Source organism: Salmo trutta, unplaced genomic scaffold (assembly GCF_901001165.1).
Source record: "Salmo trutta unplaced genomic scaffold, fSalTru1.1, whole genome shotgun sequence".
Taxonomy (NCBI): domain Eukaryota; kingdom Metazoa; phylum Chordata; class Actinopteri; order Salmoniformes; family Salmonidae; genus Salmo; species Salmo trutta.
Genome location: NW_021822962.1, coordinates 2,206,535 through 2,227,810, shown reverse-complemented (window position 1 = coordinate 2,227,810; position 21,276 = coordinate 2,206,535). Strand labels below are relative to the sequence as shown.

General features: G+C 45.4%; 1 protein-coding gene across 1 annotated transcript in view; it reads right to left on the bottom strand.

The window, feature by feature from the left end:
- LOC115187645 (neurobeachin-like protein 2) overlaps positions 1–21,276 on the bottom strand; it is a 51,385-nt gene that overhangs the window by 9,171 nt on the left and 20,938 nt on the right. Inside the window, exons 10-25 of the mRNA XM_029746616.1 lie at positions 18,004–18,153; positions 17,539–17,696; positions 14,996–15,120; positions 14,336–14,453; positions 14,012–14,169; positions 13,455–13,588; positions 13,000–13,107; positions 12,087–12,182; positions 11,531–11,655; positions 11,021–11,161; positions 8,684–8,814; positions 7,863–7,972; positions 7,600–7,717; positions 6,833–6,930; positions 1,548–1,661; positions 1,309–1,395 (exon numbers count right to left, since the gene is read on the bottom strand). Coding sequence (XP_029602476.1) covers positions 1,309–1,395; positions 1,548–1,661; positions 6,833–6,930; positions 7,600–7,717; positions 7,863–7,972; positions 8,684–8,814; positions 11,021–11,161; positions 11,531–11,655; positions 12,087–12,182; positions 13,000–13,107; positions 13,455–13,588; positions 14,012–14,169; positions 14,336–14,453; positions 14,996–15,120; positions 17,539–17,696; positions 18,004–18,153 — 1,971 coding nt within the window. The remainder of the gene's footprint in view (positions 1–1,308; positions 1,396–1,547; positions 1,662–6,832; positions 6,931–7,599; positions 7,718–7,862; positions 7,973–8,683; positions 8,815–11,020; positions 11,162–11,530; positions 11,656–12,086; positions 12,183–12,999; positions 13,108–13,454; positions 13,589–14,011; positions 14,170–14,335; positions 14,454–14,995; positions 15,121–17,538; positions 17,697–18,003; positions 18,154–21,276) is intronic.

Genomic DNA, 21,276 nt, shown 5'->3' with positions numbered 1-21,276 from the left:
CAGTCAAAAGAAGCCCCATACTGCACTAGGGTTAAACAATTCTGGTAACTTTCCCCCAAATTCCTGGTTTTTCCAGAAGTCCTGGTAAGAGCATTCCCAGACCCCTCCTCATTCCAGGAGTCGACCAACTGGGATTTCTGGTTAACCTGAGAAAGTTACCGGACTTGTGCAACCCTGTGCTGCACCTCTGTATCTCTTCAACCAAGCAGAAAGGTCCAAAACCTTTAGCACACCTTGTTGTGTGTGAATGTGTTGTTTGATGTAGCTGTGTTGAGTGTGAATGTGTTGTTTGATGTAGCTGTGTTGTGTGTGAATGTGTTGTTTGATGTAGCTGTGTTGTGTGTGAATGTGTTGTTTCATGTAGCTGTGTTGAGTGTGAATGTGTTGTTTGATGTAGCTGTGTTGAGTGTGAATGTGTTGTTTCATGTAGCTGTGTTGAGTGTGAATGTGTTGTTTGATGTAGCTGTGTTGTGTGTGAATGTGTTGCTTGATGTAGCTGTGTTGAGTGTGAATGTGTTGTTTGATGTAGCTGTGTTGAGTGTGAATGTGTTGTTTCATGTAGCTGTGTTGTGTGTGAATGTGTTGTTTCATGTAGCTGTGTTGAGTGTGAATGTGTTGTTTCATGTAGCTGTGTTGAGTGTGAATGTGTTGTTTGATGTAGCTGTGTTGAGTGTGAATGTGTTGTTTGATGTAGCTGTGTTGAGTGTGAATGTGTTGTTTGATGTAGCTGTGTTGAGTGTGAATGTGTTGTTTCATGTAGCTGTGTTGAGTGTGAATGTGTTGTTTCATGTAGCTGTGTTGAGTGTGAGAGAGGCTGGGGTCAGTGAGATGTTTGTCTCTTTGTGTGTGTGTGTGTGTGTGTGTGTGTAATCATTTGGTGCTTATACAGTATTTATCCTATTTCACACATTAACAAGTGTGTATTAATAGCATGTGTGAATTGGAAAAGTGTTTTTTGCATATCCCCACTCCCCCTGAGACACCCTGGGAGAGTGAGGTCACGACCAGCGTCAGCCATTATCAACGGAGCCTGTCGTGGAAATTCAGTACTGAGAGAGATTTGGTCATTTCTTCAAACAATCATCTTGATTTAATATTGATTAATTACTGCAAATAATGACGGTTAGGGTTAAGGGCCTTACTCAACGGGACATCGACAGATTGACGGCTCGGGGATTCTAACTAGTGACCTTTCAGTTACTGGCCCAACACTCCAACCGCTAGGCTACCTGCTGCCTGTGTGTGTGTGCGTGTGCGTGCGTGCGTGTGCGCATGTGCGCGTGTGAGTGAGTGAGATATTGTTCTCACCAGTACGTCAGAGCCCTGGATGATGAAGGAGCGGTTCTGGTTCCTGGGAACCACCGCCTGGACCAGAGGTTGCCCATCACACACCACCTAGGAGCACACACACACACAAACATACACACACAATCAACATTTGAATAGTGAAGTGGTTATTGTAATTGTAAATGTAGGGGCTATGATATAGACTCCTAGAGAAACTTCCTGATTCTGATGAAATATAGGAGAATGATTCCTCTCTTTACCTCCTTAAAAGGGCGTAGTTTGTCGAGCTGTTCAAACAGGTTGGGGGGTAGAGTGTCCATGCGGGCCTGCCTCCTAGAGGCATTCTCTGATGACATACGAGGAGGGTGAGGCTCCTAACAAGAAAGAAAGAAAGAAAGAAAGAGAGAAAGAAAGAAAGAGCACACTAAGTCAGTCAATGTCCCACTGAGAAACTAGCTACAGACACCCAGACAGGGAGCTACAGACACCCAGACAGGGAGCTACAGACACCCAGACAGGGAGCTACAGACACCCAGACAGGGAGCTACAGACACCCAGACAGGGAGTTACAGACACCCAGACAGGGAGCTACAGACACCCAGACAGGGAGCTACAGACACCCAGACAGGGAGCTACAGACACCCAGACAGGGAGCTACAGACACCCAGACAGGGAGCTACAGACACCCAGACAGGGAGTTACAGACACCCAGACAGGGAGCTACAGACACCCAGACAGGGAGCTACAGACACCCAGACAGGGAGCTACAGACAGACACCCAGACAGGGAGTTACAGACACCCAGACAGGGAGCTACAGACACCCAGACAGGGAGCTACAGACACCCAGACAGGGAGCTACAGACACCCAGACAGGGAGCTACAGACACCCAGACAGGGAGCTACAGACACCCAGACAGGGAGCTACAGACACCCAGACAGGAGCTACAGACACCCAGACAGGGAGCTACAGACACCCAGACAGGGAGCTACAGACACCCAGACAGGGAGCTACAGACACCCAGACAGGGAGTTACAGACACCCAGACAGGGAGCTACAGACACCCAGACAGTGAGCTACAGACAGACACCCAGACAGGGAGCTACAGACACCCAGACAGGGAGCTACAGACACCCAGACAGGGAGCTACAGACACCCAGACAGGGGAGCTACAGACACCCAGACAGGGAGCTACAGACACCCAGACAGGGAGCTCCAGACACCCAGACAGGGAGCTACAGACACCCAGACAGGGAGCTACAGACACCCAGACAGGGAGCTACAGACACCCAGACAGGGAGCTACAGACACCCAGACAGGGAAGCTACAGACACCCAGACAGGGAGCTACAGACACCCAGACAGGGAGCTACAGACACCCAGACAGGGAGCTACAGACACCCAGACAGGGAGCTACAGACACCCAGACAGGGAGCTACAGACACCCAGACAGGGAGCTACAGACACCCAGACAGGGAGCTACAGACACCCAGACAGGGAGCTACAGACACCCAGACAGGGGAGCTACAGAACACCCAGACAGGGAGCTACAGACACCCAGACAGGGAGCTACAGACACCCAGACAGGGAGCTACAGACACCCAGACAGGGAGCTACAGACACCCCGACAGGGAGCTACAGACACCCAGACAGGAGCTACAGACACCCAGACAGGGAGCTACAGACACCCAGACAGGGAGCTACAGACACCAGACAGGGAGCTACAGACACCCAGACAGGGAGCTACAGACACCCAGACAGGGAGCTACAGACACCCAGACAGGGAGCTACAGACACCCAGACAGGGAGCTACAGACACCCAGACAGGGAGCTACAGACACCCAGACAGGGAGCTACAGACACCCAGACAGGGAGCTACAGACACCAGACAGGGAGCTACAGACACCCAGACAGGAAGCTACAGCACCCAGACAGGGAGCTACAGACACCCAGACAGGGCGTTACAGACACCCAGACAGGGAGTTACAGACACCCAGACAGGGAGCTACAGACACCCAGACAGGGAGCTACAGACACCCAGACAGGGAGCTACAGACACCCAGACAGGGAGCTACAGACACCCAGACAGGGAGCTACAGACACCCAGACAGGGAGCTACAGACACCCAGACAGGGAGCTACAGACACCCAGACAGGGAGCTACAGACACCCAGACAGGGAGCTACAGACACCCAGACAGGGAGCTACAGACACCCAGACAGGGAGCTACAGACAGACACCCAGACAGGGAGCTACAGACACCCAGACAGGGAGCTACAGACACCCAGACAGGGAGTTACAGACACCCAGACAGGGAGCTACAGACACCCAGACAGGGAGCTACAGACACCCAGACAGGGAGCTACAGACACCCAGACAGGGAGCTACAGACACCCAGACAGGGAGCTACAGAGACCCAGACAGGTAGCTACAGACACCCAGACAGGGAGCTACAGACACCCAGACAGGGAGTTACAGACACCCAGACAGGGAGCTACAGACACCCAGACAGGGAGTTACAGACACCCAGACAGGGAGTTACAGACACCCAGACAGGGAGCTACAGACACCCAGACAGTGAGCTACAGACAGACACCCAGACAGGGAGCTACAGACACCCAGACAGGGAGCTACAGACACCCAGACAGGGAGCTACAGACACCCAGACAGGGAGCTACAGACACCCAGACAGGGAGCTACAGACACCCAGACAGGGAGTTACAGACACCCAGACAGGGGGCTACAGACACCCAGACAGGGAGCTACAGACACCCAGACAGGGAGCTACAGACACCCAGACAGGGAGTTACAGACAGACACCCAGACAGGGAGTTACAGACAGACACCCAGACAGGGAGTTACAGACAGACACCCAGACAGGGAGTTACAGACAGACACCCAGACAGGGAGCTACAGACAGACACCCAGACAGGGAGCTACAGACACCCAGACAGGGAGTTACAGACAGACACCCAGACAGGGGGTTACAGACAGACACCCAGACAGGGAGTTACAGACAGACACCCAGACAGGGAGCTACAGACAGACACCCAGACAGGGAGCTACAGACACCCAGACAGTGAGCTACAGACACCCAGACAGGGAGCTACAGACACCCAGACAGGGAGCTACAGACACCCAGACAGGGAGTTACAGACACCCAGACAGGGAGCTACAGACACCTAGACAGGGAGCTACAGACACCTAAACAGGGAGCTACAGACAGACACCCAGACAGGGTGCTACAGACAGACACCCAGACAGGGAGCTACAGACACCCAGACAGGTAGCTACAGACACCCAGACAGGGAGCTACAGACACCCAGACAGTGAGCTACAGACACCCAGACAGTGAGCTACAGACACCTAGACAGGGAGCTACAGACACCCAGACAGGGAGCTACAGACACCCAGACAGTGAGCTACAGACACCCAGACAGTGTGCTACAGACACCCAGACAGGGAGCTACAGACACCCAGACAGTGAGCTACAGACACCCAGACAGTGACCTACAGACACCCAGACAGTGAGCTAAAGACACCCAAACAGGGAGCTACAGACAGACACCCAGACAGGGAGCTACAGACAGACACCCAGACAGGGAACTACAGACAGACACCCAGACAGGGAGCTACAGACAGACACCCAGACAGGGAGCTACAGACAGACACCCAGACAGGGAGCTACAGACAGACACCCAGGGAGCTACAGACAGACACCCAGACAGGGAGCTACAGACAGACACCCAGACAGGGAGCTACAGACAGACACCCAGACAGGGAGCTACAGACAGACACCCAGACAGGGAGCTACAGACACCCAGACAGGGAGCTACAGACAGACACCCAGACAGGGAGCTACAGACACCCAGACAGGGAGCTACAGACAGACACCCAGACAGGGAGCTACAGACAGACACCCAGACAGGGAGCTACAGACAGACACCCAGACAGGGAGCTACAGACAGACACCCAGACAGGGAGCTACAGACAGACACCCAGACAGGGAGCTACAGACAGACACCCAGACAGGGAGCTACAGACACCCAAACAGGTAGCTACAGACACCCAAACAGGTAGCTACAGACACCCAGACAGGGAGCTACAGACACCCAGACAGGGAGCTACAGACACCCAGACAGGGAGCTACAGACACCTAGACAGGGAGCTACAGACAGACACCCAGACAGCTAGCTCCAGACAGACACCCAGACAGCTAGCTACAGACAGACACCCAGACAGCTAGCTACAGACAGACACCCAGACAGCAAGCTACAGACAGACACCCAGACAGCTAGCTACAGACAGACACCCAGACAGGTAGCTACAGACACCCAGACAGGTAGCTACAGACACCCAGACAGGGAGCTACAGACACCCAGACAGCTAGCTACAGACAGACACCCAGACAGGGAGCTACAGACAGACACCCAGACAGGGAGCTACAGACACCCAGACAGGGGGCTACAGACACCCAGACAGGGAGCTACAGACAGACACCCAGACAGGGAGCTACAGACAGACACCCAGACAGGGAGCTCCAGACAGACACCCAGACAGGGAGCTACAGACACCCAGACAGAGAGCTACAGACACCCAGACAGGGGGCTACAGACAGACACCCAGACAGGGAGCTACAGACAGACACCCAGACAGGGAGCTACAGACAGACACCCAGACAGGGAGCTACAGACACCCAAACAGGTAGCTACAGACAGACACCCAGACAGGGAGCTACAGACACCCAGACAGGGAGCTACAGACACCCAGACAGGGAGCTACAGACACCCAGACAGGGAGCTACAGACACCCAAACAGGTAGCTACAGACACCCAGACAGGGAGCTACAGACACCCAAACAGGTAGCTACAGACAGACACCCAGACAGGGAGCTACAGACACCCAGACAGGGAGCTACAGACACCCAGACAGAGAGCTACAGACACCCAGACAGGGAGCTACAGACACCCAGACAGGGAGCTACAGACAGACACCCAGACAGGTAGCTACAGACAGACACCCAGACAGCTAGCTACAGACAGACACCCAGACAGGGAGCTACAGACAGACACCCAGACAGGGAGCTACAGACAGACACCCAGACAGCTAGCTACAGACAGACACCCAGACAGCTAGCTACAGACAGACACCCAGACAGCTAGCTACAGACAGACACCCAGACAGCTAGCTACAGACAGACACACAGACAGCTAGCTACAAACAGACAGCTAGCTACAGACAGACACCCAGACAGCTAGCTACAGACAGACACCCAGACAGCTAGCTACAGACAGACACCCAGACAGGGAGCTACAGACAGACACCCAGACAGGGAGCTACAGACAGACACCCAGACAGGGAGCTACAGACAGACACCCAGACAGGGAGCTACAGACAGACACCCAGACAGGGAGCTACAGACAGACACCCAGACAGGGAGCTCCAGACAGACACCCAGACAGGGAGCTACAGACAGTCAGATTCACAGACTGATCAACAGTGTCCTTCAGTCAAACACACACACACACACACACACACACACACACACTTTGAGTAGTTGACAGGGCGTCTGTCCAAAGTTACTGATGATGCCCTCCAGGGCCTTGCGCTCCGTCTCATTGGCTATGGCGTCCAGATCCACCGCACCTACACAAAATAACAGAATATAATAAATAGAACAGACCAGAATAGAACAGAACAGACCAGAATAGAACACAACAGAATAGAACAGACCAGAATAGAACACAACAGAATAGAACAGACCAGAATAGAACAGAACAGACCAGAATAGAACAGACCAGAATAGAACAGAACAGACCAGAATAGACCAGAATAGAACAGACCAGAATAGAACAGAATAGAACAGACCAGAATAGAACAGACCAGAATAGAACAGAATAGAACAGACCAGAATAGAACAGAATAGAACAGACCAGAATAGAACAGACCAGAATAGAACAGAATAGAACAGACCAGAATAGAACAGACCAGAATAGAACAGACCAGAATAGAACAGACCAGAATAGAACAGAACACAACAGAATAGAACAGACCAGAATAGAACAGACCAGAACAGAACAGAACAGAGTAGAAGTCTATTGTGCAACTCTGATATGGAAATGTTGTCTGGTGTCTGAGTGAGGATGGAGGGAAGAGCTCTCTCACCCACTCCTATTCCTCATATCACATTGGGAGAAGTCTCAAATTGTACCCTTTTCCCTATATAGTGCACTACTTTAGACTAGGAGCCATAGGGCTTTGGTCAATATTAGTGACCTATATAGAGAATAGGGTGTCATTCGGGACTCTCCTTACCTTCATAGGTGCAGTAGTAGAAGACATTGAGGGCCTCCACCGCCTCCTCCCCTCTCTGCTTGCAGCCAAAGATCAGGTCAATCCACTCATGGAGGTGAGAGGAAACGTGCTCACACTCCTACACCATATTGAGGGACAAATGCATTTGTAAAAGGAAATGTATTTGATTACTTGGTTAAAATGTGTCCAATCAGAGTGTAGCATGGCTGTGGGGGTTGCACCAGCGTTTCCCATAGATTATTTTTCAAGGCGGAAGGCCTCACCAGAGCTTTCCTGTGTTTCCTGATGAAGTCTTCTCTAGACAAGGCCCATTGTGGTAACAGAACATCAGTCACATTGTTCTGGGTCATCTGCAGACTGCCCAGGTCAAACCCTGCAGTAAACACACACAGAGACAGTCAATCCTTCCTCAGCTACATAAACAGACTATCCAACATTTGGTAGGGTATGAGGCTCTATGAAACACTATGATAGGCCATATTTCTGTTGTTGATATACTGTGTAAGGAATGACTTGTGAATATGAATTAACATAACATGGTTGCATTCCACTTAGGATGCTTTCATAAATACACCCTGGAAATCTACTCAGATTATAGAGCACTCTGGTTTGACAGTTCCCAGAGCGCACTTTGACACTCCAGAGTGAGTTCGTTAACACAGCAGCCTTAGTCGTCCTCATGTGAAGAGAACACAGCCTTCGTCATCCTCATGTGAAGGGAACACAGCCTTAGTCTTCCTCATGTGAAGGGAACACAGCCTTCGTCATCCTCATGTGAAGGGAACACAGCCTTCGTCATCCTCATGTGAAGGGAACACAGCCTTAGTCGTCCTCATGTGAAGAGAACACAGCCTTAGTCGTCCTCATGTGAAGGGAACACAGCCTTAGTCTTCCTCATGTGAAGGGAACACAGCCTTCGTCATCCTCATGTGAAGGGAACACAGCCTTCGTCATCCTCATGTGAAGGGAACACAGCCTTCGTCATCCTCATGTGAAGGGAACACAGCCTTAGTCGTCCTCATGTGAAGAGAACACAGCCTTAGTCGTCCTCATGTGAAGGGAACACAGCCTTAGTGCTACTCACCGTTGATGTTCTGCAGGAACTCTGGAAAGTAGAAGAACTCAGGGATGAGCTCTTTGACGTCTGCGGGACTCTCCATGCGAGCCTGCCAGGCTGCGGCTACAGAGTGGAACTGACGGTCTGCACAGTCAAACCTGCAACACACACGGCCAGGAACCACACTGTTCAAATGTAACAGACACACACACACTTTGAAATGTTAGGTTAACACGTTACACCCCCATACAACTACAAACACCACCACACTCCCTTCCACAGCTCCAAACACCCTGATACACACGTGTGTCTTCAAACAACCCGATATACACCCACACACACACCCCTGCTGTACCTGCCGCTCTGCAGCTGGATGTGGAGGGTAGTGAAGGGTTACTGTACCTGCAGCTGGATGAGGAGGGTGGTGAAGGGTTACTGTACCAGTAGCTGGATGAGGAGGGTGGTGAAGGGTTACTGTACCTGCAGCTGGATGTGGAGGGTGGTGAAGGGTTACTGTACCTGCAGCTGGATGTGGAGGATGGTGAAGGGTTACTGTACCTGCCGTCCTGCAGCTGGATATGGAGGGTGGTGAAGGGTTACTGTACCTGCAGCTGGATGAGGAGGGTGGTGAAGGGTTACTGTACCTGTAGCTGGATGAGGAGGGTGGTGAAGGGTTACTGTACCTGTAGCTGGATGAGGAGGGTGGTGAAGGGTTACTGTACCTGCAGCTGGATGAGGAGGGTGGTGAAGGGTTACTGTACCTGCCGTCCTGCAGCTGGATGTGGAGGGTGGTGAAGGGTTACTGTACCTGCAGCTGGATGTAGAGGGTGGTGAAGGGTTACTGTACCTGCCGTCCTGCAGCTGGATGTGGAGGGTGGTGAAGGGTTACTGTACCTGCCGTCCTGCAGCTGGATGTGGAGGGTGGTGAAGGGTTACTGTACCTGCAGCTGGATGTAGAGGGTGGTGAAGGGTTACTGTACCTGCCGTCCTGCAGCTGGATGTGGAGGGTGGTGAAGGGTTACTGTACCTGCCGTCCTGCAGCTGGATGTGGAGGGTGGTGAAGGGTTACTGTACCCGCCGTCCTGCAGCTGGATGTGGAGGGTGGTGAAGGGTTACTGTGCCTGCAGCTGGATGTGGAGGGTGGTGAAGGGTTACTGTACCTGCCGCTGGATGTGGAGGGTAGTGAAGGGTTACTGTACCTGCCGTCCTGCAGCTGGATGTGGAGGGTGGTGAAGGGTTACTGTACCTGCAGCTGGATGTGGAGGGTGGTGAAGGGTTACTGTACCTGCCGCTCTGCAGCTGGATGTGGAGGGTGGTGAAGGGTTACTGTACCTGCCGTCCTGCAGCTGGAAGAGGAGGGTGGTGAAGGGTTACTGTACCTGCAGCTGGATGTGGAGGGTGGTGAAGGGTTACTGTACCTGCCGTCCTGCAGCTGGATGTGGAGGGTGGTGAAGGGTTACTGTACCTGCAGCTGGATGTGGAGGGTGGTGAAGGGTTACTGTACCTGCCGTCCTGCAGCTGGATGAGGAGGGTGGTGAAGGGTTACTGTACCTGCAGCTGGATGTGGAGGGTGGTGAAGGGTTACTGTACCTGTAGCTGGATGAGGAGGGTGGTGAAGGGTTACTGTACCTGCAGCTGGATGAGGAGGGTGGTGAAGGGTTACTGTACCTGCAGCTGAATGTGGAGGGTGGTGAAGGGTTACTGTACCTGCCGTCCTGCAGCTGGATGTGGAGGGTGGTGAAGGGTTACTGTACCTGCAGCTGGATGTGGAGGGTGGTGAAGGGTTACTGTACCTGCCGCTCTGCAGCTGGATGTGGAGGATGGTGAAGGGTTACTGTACCTGCCGTCCTGCAGCTGGATGAGGAGGGTGGTGAAGGGTTACTGTACCTGCAGCTGGATGTGGAGGGTGGTGAAGGGTTACTGTACCTGCCGTCCTGCAGCTGGATGTGGAGGGTGGTGAAGGGTTACTGTACCTGCAGCTGGATGTGGAGGGTGGTGAAGGGTTACTGTACCTGCCGTCCTGCAGCTGGATGTGGAGGGTGGTGAAGGGTTACTGTACCTGCAGCTGGATGTGGAGGGTGGTGAAGGGTTACTGTACCTGCCGCTCTGCAGCTGGATGTGGAGGATGGTGAAGGGTTACTGTACCTGCCGTCCTGCAGCTGGATGAGGAGGGTGGTGAAGGGTTACTGTACCTGCAGCTGGATGTGGAGGGTGGTGAAGGGTTACTGTACCTGCCGTCCTGCAGCTGGATGTGGAGGGTGGTGAAGGGTTACTGTACCTGCAGCTGGATGTGGAGGGTGGTGAAGGGTTACTGTACCTGCCGTCCTGCAGCTGGATGTGGAGGGTGGTGAAGGGTTACTGTACCTGCCGTCCTGCAGCTGGATGTGGAGGGTGGTGAAGGGCTCCATACGGATCATGTAGTGCATGACTCCTGCAGCGTTAGAGTAGTGTGTTCCATAGTGGAACTTGTCTATCGTGCCCGTTGAGTCCTCAAAGCTCTCATACCTGATCAGACAACACAAAATGATTAAAATGGTACCCTGCATTAACAGGAACAATGAATTCAACATGAAACACAGGCAGTAACACAGTGTATTTGTGGAGCATGTAGGCTGTGTATAATACTGGTCATAATAAAACAGACTCAATTATGATAACACAACACATGTACTAGGATAAGCTTGGTGTTTTAACAGAACTGGAGATGATCTGATCTACGTCCCAAATGGCATCATCTTCCCTACATAGTGCACTACTTTTGACCAGAGCCACCTATTCCCTGGTTATAAATAGTGACATAGTGTACATAGGAAACAGGATGCCATTTGGGACACAGACCTGGAGTTCTCTGTGCGAGGTTACTGCAGTACTCACTTCTCCCTGACGTTCTGTGCGTGGCGGGGGTTGACTACTCCGATGGGTTTGGACAGGTCTCTGAATACGGCTGGGTTCTCCAGGTCCAGATCTGGAGAGGTGTAGTCACTCAGCACCCATGGGAACTGGACACAACCCAACCCAACCCAGGGACACCATTAGATTAGACTGGACTACAGCATGAATGCTGTTCGCTCATTTGTTCCTGCATTCATTCATAGAATCAATGGTTCATTCGTTTGTTGATTCTTCTGTTCATTCATTCATTCATAGAATCAATGATTCATTCGTTTGCTTATTCTTCTGTTCATTCATTCATTCATAGAATCAATGATTCATTTGTTGTTTATTCTTCTGTTCATTCATTCATTCATAGAATCAATGATTCATTTGTTGTTTATTCTTCTGTTCATTCATAGAATCAATAGTTCATTCGTTTGTTGATTCTTCTGTTCATTCATTCATTCATAGAATCAATGATTCATTCGTTTGTTGATTCTTCTGTTCATTCATTTCATTCCTCCCTCCCTCCCTGGTTTCCGGGACAGGGACTTACCACAGGGTACTGAGACAGGTCGTTGTAGGTACGTCCAGAGATGGTGTTCAGTTGCATCAGATATTCAAAGTTGGAAATCTCTCTGCATACCCATCTCTAATGACAAAACACAAACAGTTAGCTTCCTCTCTGCATACCCATCTCTAATGACAAAACACAAACAGTTAGCTTCCTCTCTGCATACCCATCTCTAATGACAAAACACAAACAGTTAGCTTCCTCTCTGCATACCCATCTCTAATGACAAACACAAACAGTTAGCTTCCTCTCTGCATACCCATCTCTAATGACAAAACACAAACAGTTAGCTTCCTCTCTGCATACCCATCTCTAATGACAAAACACAAACAGTTAGCTTCCTCTCTGCATACCCATCTCTAATGACAAAACACAAACAGCAGCTTCCTCTTAGTTTAGTTGACATGTCTGACATCATCATCATCTGAGACATCATTAAGATGTTACTGAGGTAGTAGGCTGAGGTAGTAAGCTGAGGTAGTAGGCTGAGGTAGTAGGCTGAGGTAGTAGGCTAAGGTAGTAGGCTGAGGTAGTAAGCTGAGGTAGTAGGCTGAGGTAGTAGGCTGAGGTAGTAGGCTGATGTAGTAGGCTGAGGTAGTAAGCTGAGGTAGTAGGCTAAGGTAGTAGGCTGAGGTAGTAGGCTGAGGTAGTAAGCTGAGGTAGTAGGCTGAGGTAGTAGGCTGAGGTAGTAGGCTGAGGTAGTAAGCTGAGGTAGTAGGCTGAGGTAGTAGGCTGAGGTAGTAGGTCCTTACTGAATCAATAGTTATAACACACAGGTTACATCCCAAACTGCACCCTATTCCCTACATAGTGTACTGCTTTTGGCCAGAGCCCTATGGGCCCTACATAGGGAATAGGGAGCCATTTGTGATGCAGACAGAGTTATCAGCGGTACCTGTGTGAGTCCAGAAGCCTTGAGGAGCTCCTGAGGAGAGCGGGAGCCGAAATAGAAGAGGTTGGGGGGCCGCAGCCCCAGGATCCTAGAGTACACCATGTTCCTCACCTGGGGAGGGAGGTCGGGGTCAGGTTATACATGTCTCTTACACTGGTCCTTTTCAAATCACTTCACATTATCATTGGTGTCAAATAATGATACAATTCCACATCTTTTACAGGTATTGGGCTCAACACTGGTACAAAGACAGTGGTGGCTGGTGCCACATTAAATCGGAGGATGAGCTCGGCTGGAAACGGAATGGTATCAGCCACATCAAAGACATGGTTTCCTTGTGTTTGATACCAATACATTGACTCCATTCCGGCCATTACTGGGAGCCATCTTCCCCTCATTAACCTTCACTGTAGTAAGACCTCAGGCCCTTGAATCTAGCAGTTAGACTAGAGACACACCTTCTTCTTGAAGTTGATGAAGTAGTGTGACTGGTCGATGAAGAACAGCTCCACAGCAGAGCGACGCAGGTTGTAGCGTCTCAGGTGCACCTCTCTCAGCTGAGACAGGGGCCGCTTGAAATCAAAACCAATTCCTGGATAGATAGAAGTTTGTCAACATCAACTCTTTCAGATTCAGTTGTGTCATGATGTCAGCAGCGACTGTTCTTTACTGTAACTGGGGAATGATGCATACACAAAGACAGATCCTGTGGACAGATGTATCATGATGTCAGCGGTGACTGTTCTTTACTGTAACTGGGGAATGATGCATACACAAAGACAGATCCTGTGGACAGATGTATCATGATGTCAGCGGTGACTGTTCTTTACTGTAACTGGGGAATGATGCATACACAAAGACAGATCCTGTGGACAGATGAAGCCTGGTCCTGGACTAAGAAGCCTGCTGAGTGGAGAATCTCCATTGATATAGCTTTACAGTCTCAGACTAGATTTAATCTGTGTCCGGGAAACTGCCCCATAGTGTTCACTGCCAGACGTCTTTATGTCCTCACCCTCTTCCGTCTCCTCCTTCTCGCTGCTGGCGTCGTAGAAGTACAGGTGATGTGTGGTGACCTCCAGCCGACCCGGAACCACCGCCACGATGGTGATGAGCTCACAGTCCTCCGACAGAACCAGCTTCTCCTTCTGACTGTCGTCCTCCCCCTCCACCCTGAGGAACCGACAGAGAAAAGACATGTATCAGATGAATATTCCCCCACTAGCATTTCTGATTCAACTAACCAACAGCTTGCTGATTATTTTACTAGTTCAATCAGGTCACTGGTGCTGAGGTTGATATGTGGAGTGGGTAGGGGGGTGGAGATCAAGTCACTCACTTATTGTCCAGAAAGACAATGTCCTCTTCTCCTAACTGGTCATCCTCCATGTCACTCACTTTGGCCTCCTTGGCAACAGCCAATGGGAGGGGTTCTGAGCTGCGAGGACTATCAGCTCCTGTTGTGGAGAGATGCAGACAGACAATACATTCTACTGAACCTGAACACACTCTCACAGACCTATATTACCTGAACACACTCTCACAGACCTATATTACCTGAACACACTCTCACAGACCTATATTACCTGAACACACTCTCACAGACCTATATTACCTGAACACACTCTCACAGAACTATATTACCTGAACACACTCTCACAGACCTATATTACCTGAGCAGAGATTCAGAATGATATTTCTGTTTTATCTGATGTTTTGAAGCTTAATGCCAAACGAATTCCCCAAACTTAGGAAAATAAAGGTCTTCTAATCCAATGTTACCTGAACACAGATTTTTAAAACACATCTTCAAAACACAGCAGTGCCCTGAACTAACCTGCACACGAAAACAGATCACCTACCAATTTAGATTGGAAAATTGCTTCTGCTCAACAAAAGCAATTCACTGAAATCTTGTAGACATGGCTACGACATCATAACATGGCAAGCACCTAAAGTCCTAACATGCGATGTATATTTGTCATCTCATAAAGCATACCCATATTGTCTCTGAAGGCGCTGGCTTCCTGGTGAGTGTCGTACTGGTAGTTAGGCACTAGTTTCAGACGCATCTTAGAATACGTCTCTGCACTGGACAACTTCCATTTCACCTCTAGTGGGACTCTGAGGTAGAAATCACAGTAGATTCCAGTCAGGCACAAAGCACCACAACAAAGCTTACAATATATGACATTAGTGGTTGAGTCCATCTGGTGCAGGGCAAAGCTCCCATTATATGTTGATCTAGGGTCAGTTTTGCACTTTAACCCCTAATGGTTAAAGGAGTTGTTCACTATTTTACAACATGATGTTAGATGGTTCCTCACCTTGAAAGTAGCCTATGAGCCAGGAGAAACAGCCATTACAAACTTAAGCTAACTTTAGCAAACGCTAGCTAAAAATCAATGGAAGTGATGGGGGATGAGAATGTTTATTTTTTATATGGCCAAATCATCTTAAAGTAACATCAAACCAAATATGGAGTTGATGTCAGGTGACTTGGACAGTATTTGTTTCTAAACATCCCCTCATCACATCCATTGATTTGTAGCTAGCGGTGGCTAAAGTTAGCTGAAGTTTGAAAATGGTTGATTAAAGATAACTGCACCATGGATTCCAATTTCTCCTGGCCCATAGACTACTTATTTTCAGGGTGAGGAACCAGCTAACGTCATGTTGTAAAATAATGAACTACTCCTTTAATGTTAGGACATGGGGAAGGTAACCAGAGCCTAGATATATACCTTACGGCAACTACAACCTGGAGCTTAAACCATACAGATAAATATACAGACACATAAAGATACGGTCTGGACTACATTTAGGGTCTGACCAGAGCCCTATGGACCTTAGTCAAAAGTAGTGCACTACCTAGGGAATAGGGTGCCATTTGGGACGCAAATATAGATATACAGTTGAAGTCGGAAGTTTACATACACCTTAGCCAAATACATTTAACCTCAGTTTTTCACAATTCCTGACATTTAATCCTAGTAAAAATTCCCTGTCTTAGGTCAGTTAGGATCACCACTTTATTTTAAGAATGTGAAATGTCAGAATAATAGTAGAGAGAATTATTTATTTCAGCTTTTATTTCTTTCATCACATTCCCAGTTGGTCAGAAGTTTACATACACTCAAGTAGTATTTGGTAGCATTGCATTTAAATTGTTTAACTTGGATCAAACGTTTTGGGTAGCCTTCCACAAGCTTCCCACAATAAGTTGGGTGAATTTTGGCCCATTCCTCCTGACAGAGCTGGTGTAACTGAGTCAGGTTTGTAGGTCTTCTTGCTCGCACACGCTTATTCAGTTCTGCCCACAAATTTTCTATAGGATTGAGGTCAGGGCTTTGTGATGGCCACTCCAAGACCTTGACTTTGTTGTCCTTAAGCCATTTTGACACCAATTTGGAAGTATGCTTGGGGTCATTGTCCATTTGGAAGTCCCATTTGCGACCAAGCTTTAACTTCCTGACTGATGTCTTGAGATGTTGCTTCAATATATCCACATAATTTTACTTCTCCATGATGCCATCTATTTTGTGAAGTGCACCAGTCCCTCCTGCAGCAAAGCACCCCCACAACATGATGCTGCCTCCCCCGTGCTTCACGATTGGGATGGTGTTCTTCGGCTTGCAAGCTTCCCCCTTTTTCCTCCAAATATAACGATGGTCAATATGGCCAAACAGTTCTATTTCTGTTTCATCAGACTAAAGGACATTTCTCCAAAAAGTATGATCTTTGCCCCCATGTGCAGTTGCAAACCATAGTCTGGCTTTTTTATGGCGGTTTTGGAGCAGTGGCATCTTCCTTGCTGAGTGGCTTTTCAGGTTATGTCGATATAGGACTCGTTTTACTGTGGATATAGGTACTTTTGTACCTGTTTCCTCCAGTATCTTCACAAGGTCCTTTGCTGTTGTTCTGGGATTCATTTGCACTTTTCGCACCAAAGTACGTTCATCTCTAGGAGACAGAACGCGTCTCCTTCCTGAGCGGTATGACGGCTGCGTGGTCCCATGGTGTTTATACTTGCGTACTATTATTTGTACAGATGGACGTGGTACCTTCAGGCGTTTGGAAATTACTCCCAAGGATGAACCAGACTTGTTTGGCTGATTTCTTTTGATTTTCCCATGATGTCAAGCAAAGAGGCACTGAGTTTGAAGGTAGGCCTTGAAATACATCTACAGGTACACCTCCAATTGACTAAAATTATGTCAATTAGCCTATCAGAAGCTTCTAAAGCCATGACATCATTTTCTGGAATTTTCAAGCTGTTTAAAGGCACAGTCAACTTAGTTAATGTAAACTTCTGACCCACTGGAATTGTGATACAGTGAATTATAAGTGAAATAATCTGTCTGTAAACAATTGTTGGAAAAATGACTTGTGTCATGCACAAACTAGACTTCCTAACCGACTTGCCAAAACTATAGTTTGTTAACAAGAAATGTGTGGAGTGGTTGAAAAAGTAGTTTTAATGACTCCAACCTAAGTGTATGTAAACTTCTGACTTCAACTGTAGATACAATAGAGTCTGACCTGTGTGCCCAGGCCCCTCTCTCGCTGGTGAGCAGCCTGCGGAGGGACTTCCAGTGGCGCCACACAACTCCCTGCTGGCCGGAGCTCTGTTTCTGACCACTGTGGTAACGGCTGTTTTCACTGCGTACCCGCCTCAGGTACGGGTCCACTATCACCTCCTGTAAGAGCACACACAGACCCCATGCGCACGCACGAACACACACAGAAATACCTGTAGATTACTGACCAATCAGCAATACAAGCACAAACCAAGTTCTACTGGGTTGATAATCCACTGCTTCAGAATACTCCAGATCACCACAATATAATGACAACAGCACAACTAGAAGCTGAACAAAAACAACTTTCAAGACACATAATATTGACTTGATATTAATGTCATAATGGAGGTTATTTCATAATGGAGGACAGTGGGCTGTACTATGACCTCATAGGAGTACCAGGCCTGCTACTAGCATAGTTTACCTGGAACTTGTCTTTGCTGTAGGTCCTCTCTTTGTCCCGCCGTATGGCAGTGCTCATCAGGTCATCAAAGCATGAGTTCCAGAAGTTAGACATGAGGTCATGACTCTTCCCAAACTGATCCAGTTCATACTGCTCCATGGTGGGCTGCACCTACACATTACATACACATTATATACTGCAATGTTATACAGTACCTACTACACATTACATACACACATTATATACTGTAATGTTACACACTACCTACACATTACATACACATTATATACTGTAATGTTATACAGTACCTAGACACATTATATACTGTAATGTTACACAGTACCTACACATTACATACACACATTATATACTGTAATGTTACACAGTACCTACACATTACATACACACATTATATACTGTAATGTTACACAGTACCTACACATTACATACACACATTATATACTGTAATGTTACACAGTACCTACACATTACATACACACATTATATACTGTAATGTTACACACTACCTACACATTACATACACACATTATATACTGTAATGTTATACACTACCTACACATTACATACATACATTATATACTGTAATGTTACACACTACCTACACATTACATACACACATTATATACTGTAATGTTACACACTACCTAGACACATTATATACTGTAATGTTACACACTACCTACACATTACATACACACATTATATACTGTAATGTTATACACTACCTACACATTACATACACACATTATATACTGTAATGTTACATACACACATTATATACAGTAATGTTATATATTACCTATACATTATATACAGAAATGTTATATATTACCTATACATTATATACAGTAATGTTATATATTACCTATTCATTATATACAGTAATGTTATATACTACCTATACATTATATACTGTAATGTTATATATTACCTATTCATTATATACAGTAATGTTATATATTACCTATACATTATATACAGTAATGTTATATACTACCTATACATTATATACAGTAATGTTATATACTACCTATACATTATATACAGTAATGTTATATATTACCTATACATTATATACTGTAATGTTATATACTACATATACAGTAATGTTATATACTACCTATACATTATATACTGTAATGTTATATATTACCTATACATTATATACAGGAATGTTATATATTACCTATACATTATATACAGTAATGTTATATACTACCTATACATTATATACTGTAATGTTATATACTACATATACAGTAATGTTATATACTACCTATACATTATATACAGTAATGTTATATACTACCTATACATTATATACAGTAATGTTATATACTACATATACAGTAATGTTATATACTACCTATACAGTAATGTTATATACTACCTTTACATTATATACAGTAATGTTATATACTACCTATACATTATATACAGTAATGTTATATACTACCTATACAGTAATGTTATATACTACCTATACAGTAATGTTATATATTACCTATTCATTATATACAGTAATGTTATATACTACCTATACATTATATACTGTAATGTTATATACTACATATACAGTAATGTTATATACTACCTATACATTATATTTTAACTACCTATACATTATATACTGTAATGTTATATACTACCTATACAGTAATGTTATATACTACCTATACATTATATACAGTAATGTTATATACTACCTATACATTATATACAGTAATGTTATATACTACCTATTCATTATATACAGTAATGTTAAATACTACCTATACATTATATACTGTAATGTTATATATTACCTATTCATTATATACAGTAATGTTATATATTACCTATACATTATATACAGTAATGTTATATACTACCTATACATTATATACAGTAATGTTATATACTACCTATACATTATATACAGTAATGTTATATATTACCTATACATTATATACTGTAATGTTATATACTACATATACAGTAATGTTATATACTACCTATACATTATATACTGTAATGTTATATATTACCTATACATTATATACAGGAATGTTATATATTACCTATACATTATATACAGTAATGTTATATACTACCTATACATTATATACTGTAATGTTATATACTACATATACAGTAATGTTATATACTACCTATACATTATATACAGTAATGTTATATACTACCTATACATTATATACAGTAATGTTATATACTACATATACAGTAATGTTATATACTACCTATACAGTAATGTTATATACTACCTTTACATTATATACAGTAATGTTATATACTACCTATACATTATATACAGTAATGTTATATACTACCTATACAGTAATGTTATATACTACCTATACAGTAATGTTATATATTACCTATTCATTATATACAGTAATGTTATATACTACCTATACATTATATACTGTAATGTTATATACTACATATACAGTAATGTTATATACTACCTATACATTATATACTGTAATGTTATATACTACCTATACAGTAATGTTATATACTACCTATACATTATATACAGTAATGTTATATACTACCTATACATTATATACAGTAATGTTATATACTACCTATTCATTATATACAGTAATGTTATATACTACCTATTCATTATATACAGTAATGTTATATACTACCTATTCATTATATACAGTAATGTTATATATTACCTATACATTATATACAGTAATGTTATATATTACCTATACATTATATACAGTAATGTTATATACTACCTATACATTATATACAGTAATGTTATATATTACCTATACATTATATACAGTAATGTTATATATTACCTATACATTATATACAGTAATGTTATATACTACCTATACATTATATACTGTAATGTTATATACTACATATACAGTAATGTTATATACTACCTATACATTATATACAGTAATGTTATATATTACCTATACATTATATACAGGAATGTTATATATTACCTATACATTATATACTGTAATGTTATATACTACATATACAGTAATGTTATATATTACCTATACATTATATACTGTAATGTTATATACTACCTATACATTATATACAGTAATGTTATATACTACCTATACATTATATACTGTAATGTTATATACTACATATCACATTGGCAAAGGCCCTAAAGGTAATGGACATAAGCTGATAAACAGGCACACACGCACAGACACACAGACAAACTGTTGCTCAAAGACTGGGAAAGAGGGATACCTAGTCAGTTGTACAACTGAATGCCTTCAA